Source organism: Octodon degus, unplaced genomic scaffold (genome assembly GCF_000260255.1).
Source record: "Octodon degus isolate 3935 unplaced genomic scaffold, OctDeg1.0 scaffold00085, whole genome shotgun sequence".
NCBI lineage: Eukaryota > Metazoa > Chordata > Mammalia > Rodentia > Octodontidae > Octodon > Octodon degus.
Window position 1 is genome coordinate 4,621,432 of NW_004524661.1, and position 5,000 is coordinate 4,626,431.

At 40.6% G+C, this 5,000-nt stretch overlaps 1 protein-coding gene across 1 annotated transcript in view; it reads right to left on the bottom strand.

Annotated features, from left to right (window-relative positions):
• Spdl1 (spindle apparatus coiled-coil protein 1) overlaps nt 1–5,000 on the bottom strand; it is a 61,357-nt gene that overhangs the window by 8,434 nt on the left and 47,923 nt on the right. Inside the window, exons 11-12 of the mRNA XM_023721784.1 lie at nt 2,202–2,538; nt 6–77 (exon numbers count right to left, since the gene is read on the bottom strand). Coding sequence (XP_023577552.1) covers nt 6–77; nt 2,202–2,538 — 409 coding nt within the window. The remainder of the gene's footprint in view (nt 1–5; nt 78–2,201; nt 2,539–5,000) is intronic.

Genomic DNA, 5,000 nt, shown 5'->3' on the forward strand with positions numbered 1-5,000 from the left:
CAGGCTCCTTTCCCAGCTTGCTCGCAGCTTCGTTCCCTTCTTTAGCTTCCATCTGAAGCTGTGGTTCAGCAATTAACCTGCAGGCACCAAAGCATTCACTCTGAATTCAAATAAGGTTAAGAAAAACGCTAACACAAAAGAAGAAATAAGGCCAAGTAGAATGGGCCTCCAATAGGCTGATATTTTACAAAATGTATTCAAGGAAAAAAATTATAGTTAATTCCAATACCATGAAGTACACTAAACGACTGCCTCTTTAGAAGAATTACTAATTTTTAAATAAGTCCAACAAATATTTTTAAGGTTGCCAAAAAGATGTGGCGAGGCCCACATTTAAAGACTACGTATAACAGGGTGCCTAGCATGAGAAGCACACATGACACAAAGATTAAAATGCTAGAGTAGTATTTTAGTTAGCATGCTATGCAACAGGCTAAGCACAGATAACACTAGCATGGAATCCTGGACTGCATGAGTGGATGTCTACTTGCTTCAAACTTACTTTCAACTAGCAGAATTAGTAAAGAAAAGTAAATAGAGGCCTACATATTTAAAGACTTGTAAAGATATTTTTATAGCAAGATCATCAAGTAAATTTATAAAGCAAGCAACAGTAAACTTTCCAATAAAACCCATCTTTGTTACAAAAATACTTCAGATTGTGTGTCGACATTAAGCACCCAGAAAACAAAAGGCTGGAAATATCTTGCGTTAGTAGAGGGACACACACACATATAAAAACAAATGTTTTGTGGTATTTTATCTGCTTTTGTTTAAACAGCAAGACGAAAATGTTCCAATATATGATTTAACCAAACAATAAGCCACACACATTTTTTTTTCCAAGTTAATAACAGCAGAAAAAGAAATAAAGGTAACAAGACAGCAAGGGCTACAGTGATCGAGTCTGCAAACCCAATTTCAGAAATATGCACATGCCAAGCACACCGAGGAAAGTGCACCACACATAAACAAGTGTAAACTGAGTTCATTTTGGGAGGCACGTCACACAGCACCCACTGGAAGTTGTGTTCTCAAAGTATCAACCTTCTACTTATGTGGCTCGCCGTTAAAACATCACAAAAAAATTCAAGGAAGGGAGTAAGTCTTCCTTATAATAACAGCAGCTAATATTGTTTTCTCATTATTGAGTACTATGTTTAGTAGCACTGAAGACTGGAAGAAAGATCAGACAAAACACACATGGGGATCATTTTACAAGAAGTGACTGTGTCTTGTTTCAGTCAAATGCATATTGGTCACGTGTGATTCTGCACCCCTCTAAGACTGATGTAGCCCTAGCACCAACTTAAAGATGTCACTTTTGTGTTTTTCCAGGAGACGATCTGAGTCAGCTATTGACATATCAATAGATGTGATCTTTATGTGGCTAAACAGATTTATTTTACATCCATCTGATTGCACTACATGCACCATCCTTCATCTCTTCCAAGATGTCTGCCTTGTCTGCTTCCCCATCCTTAGTGGTTTTAATCTCACCCTACATCCTGCTCTGTATCCAGAACACAGGCTTCTGTCAGGTCCCCACTCCTCCCCCCACTTTTTCTTTTATTGTTTTTATTTTTTTAAAGGACAAAGCCCTCTAAACATTAATTCAGATATACATGTCTGACACTTCCTCTTCTAGTCACTAACTCAATTTTGCAGAAACTAGAGGCTTTGAAGTTTTAAAAAAATGAAAATAAATTAGCTTTGATACCAAAAAAAAAAGTCAAAATAGGTATCAAAGCCTATTTCTGAAGGCTTAGTATAAACAACATCAAAAGCTATAAAAAATTTCACCTACACATTCTGAGCAAAACATCTCAGATTATTGGAGAGCACTCTAAAAAGGAAGTTAATTATTTTTTCAGGGCTATTTTGAACCAGGAGAAAAATAATAGTACATTTATTCAAGCCAAAAATATATTCAAAGTATTAGTCTATGATATTTCTACTTCATAAAACAAAAAAGTGTAATTTTTTAATATGATTTCCTTATTCGGGAGTCTTCTCCCCTTGTAATCATTTTAGTCTTTCTTAAAGTTCTGGAAAAGTTCAAAGTAGGCAGATGAAACTGGAGAACTGCACTGCATGCAAGGCTAAGGAGTCAAATGAAGAAACAAACAGCACAGTCCATGCAGCGACAGGGGAGACATGGAGAGCTCTGCCAGCTGCCCTGAAGAAAAGAGGACACTGACCTGGCAGCACAGGGGGCATTTCCACTTCTTTCACATAAGGCCTCAGTATCTGCTGGATCATCTACAAGCTTCACACACTTTTTTTCTTTCTCTGGAGGCAGATCCACTGGGAGATTTTTGCAAGGAGAGATAGCGGCTATGGGTGTGTTTGTAGAAATCAGTTCTTCTTGCAAGTTGGTATCCTGTAAATTATTAGGACAGGACTGTGCCTCCTCTTTCTGAAGTGGGAATCTTGAAGCTGCCTCCTCAGCACTGCTGGCACCTACCTCTGTAGGGGCAGTTACATCCAAAGGGAGCACCTCACGCCGCTTTTTGAGCACAGGCACTTCAGTTTTCTCTGAAAATAAAAACCATTTTAAAAAGTCATCAATAAATAACAAAGCCACAATCAACTCAAAGAAGAATAAGTTATATAAACTATTTCCTTTTCCCCATTCTCTTAAAATTCACTCCTCTTCTTACAAAACACGTTTCTTTTGCAGAGCCCAGGTAGCTGTACCTTTTTTTTTTTTTTTTTTTTAAATGAGCAGAATATATTTATTGAGAGAAAGAAAGCTCCTGTCCTGAGAGAGGGACAGGAGGGAGGCCCGAGCAGGTAGTTCCCCTAGCTGTACCTTTTAAAGCTCATTTGGCTATAAACTTTTCCTTGGGAACTCAATACATATAATTCCAGCAATGAATGGAACATTCTCTTCTAGTGTTTTCATAAAAATTGCAAGGGGAAAATGCTGTGAGAGCTCAGCCCAAATGGAGACAAAGGTGCAAAGACAGAGTCAAGGAGCCTGAGTTAAGTCCTAGCACTATGGCAGCCATGGGAGCACTGTAATCCAAGCACTCTGGGAGGCTGAAGCAGCAGGGTCTCAAACTGGAGCCCTGCCCAGGCACCTCAGTGAGAATCTGTCTCAAAATAAAAAATAAAGGGCTGGGGATGTACTTCGGTGTGAAGACCCTGGGTATTTCACTTTCTGCACTTAAAATGGGAACTACAAGTGCCCACTTCATGTACTGTTGTGTGCTGTAAGGATTAAATTAAAAGTAACATGTCCTACTTTGAATATTGGCAATATGTGACAGTCAGCCCGCCTGCACAATATTCTGATTCTGACTACTTCTGCAATACACACCTTTCTGGGCCAGCCACATCATGTTCAAGTACAGACCTGGGACTGCCTTCCATCCTTGAAGCCTAACATCATCCTACCCCGACGTAAGTCCTACATTCACTGAATTAAATGCCTTCACACACTGCCCAACACAACAGTGGGCTTTCATTTTCAAAATCAAAATGTTAAGAGAGCACTTGGGAGGCTGTGGCAGGAAGATCTCTGTGAGTTCAAGGCCAGCCTGGGCTATAAAATGAGTTCACAGCCAGCCTGAACTGCACAGTGACATGCTGTCTCAAACACACACACACACACACACACACACACACACACACACACACACAAAGAGCTATTGGAATCTATGGAACCATGGTAGGAAAAGGGTTGATCCTCTTACTCTACACTGTTGCTTTCAGATCTTGACCTCCCCCTTCACTTGCATGGTTTCTTTCATACCCACATCACCTGCATTTACTACCCATCCCCCTGTCTCTTTGCTGTGTTCTGTTCTTTGGCCCTTTAGCTTTAAATGCATATATAGTAAAATTGACTATTTGTAGTATATGAGATGCAGAGGTTGTATGTTGGGATATTTTCTATCTTAGAAGTTAGACTGGTTAGATATTTCCTAAAGTTTTTCCCTAAAGATAGAATTCCTGAGAAAAGCTAAAGCAGGATGGTGAAATACAAATCTTCAATAATCATTCTACTGCAGGAAGATTCATTGGAAGAATTATGTGCATGCAGAAAAAGAAGTCAAGAGCCTTGCAAACACTTAGAAACTTAGGATAACTAAGTGAGATCGTGAAGACCCTTTTAAACTGCACAGATGAGTAAAACTGAGGCTGGACTACAAGGGGGCAGGTCTGTCTGACCACAGCTCCCCTGTTCCTGGCTGCTACAGCACCACACCCAGTATAAACTCCCGAACTCAGTGTTTATACTGGGAAAAGTGAGTGGGAGGCACACACTTGGCTTCCACATCATCCCAAGTGCTGCACAGCCCCACAGGAGCACTGAAAGTATCACTGCTGCTGCTCACCTGAGGCCTGACAGGAACAAGGAAGAGCAGGGCCAAGGGCAGTCAGCATGCAGAACTTGGCAGTGTGCTTTCTATTCCTGCCACAGGAGACCTTGCTCTCCGCAGGGATGCCATGCTGCTAGCAGCACGGTACACAGTCCCTTTGGCTTTGAGCGCCTGGAGTGCCATCCCCACATGGATGAGTGTCCCTTTTGAATCTCCTGTGAGGCCATCTCGGTTAGACACTGTGCTAGCAGTGGAACCATCACAAAATAAAGCCTGTATCTAACCTGGGCTCAGGGTGCCCTCTTATGCTGAAATGGAATATAACAGTCTGTTCAAAAATTCTAAAGCCCACTAGAACAATCACAAACTCATACTATCAAGAGTGGGGTAAATACATTCATCGGTGTGTGAACAGAGGCGCATATCAGCAAGGACTGAACATAGCCAAGGAAAGATGGTCTTACCAAGTGGTAAAACGTGGCACCAATGGCAGACCCCAATGACATGCACATGAAGGATTTGGCAAAGAATTCTAAAAAGCTTTTCTAAGAAAATTCAATCAACCCCAAGAAAGCACAGAAAACTCATTTAGAAATCTATCAGAGAAACGTTAGACTGAAATAATTAAAACAAAAAATATTGGAACTTAATGAAAAAAGGATAGTAAGT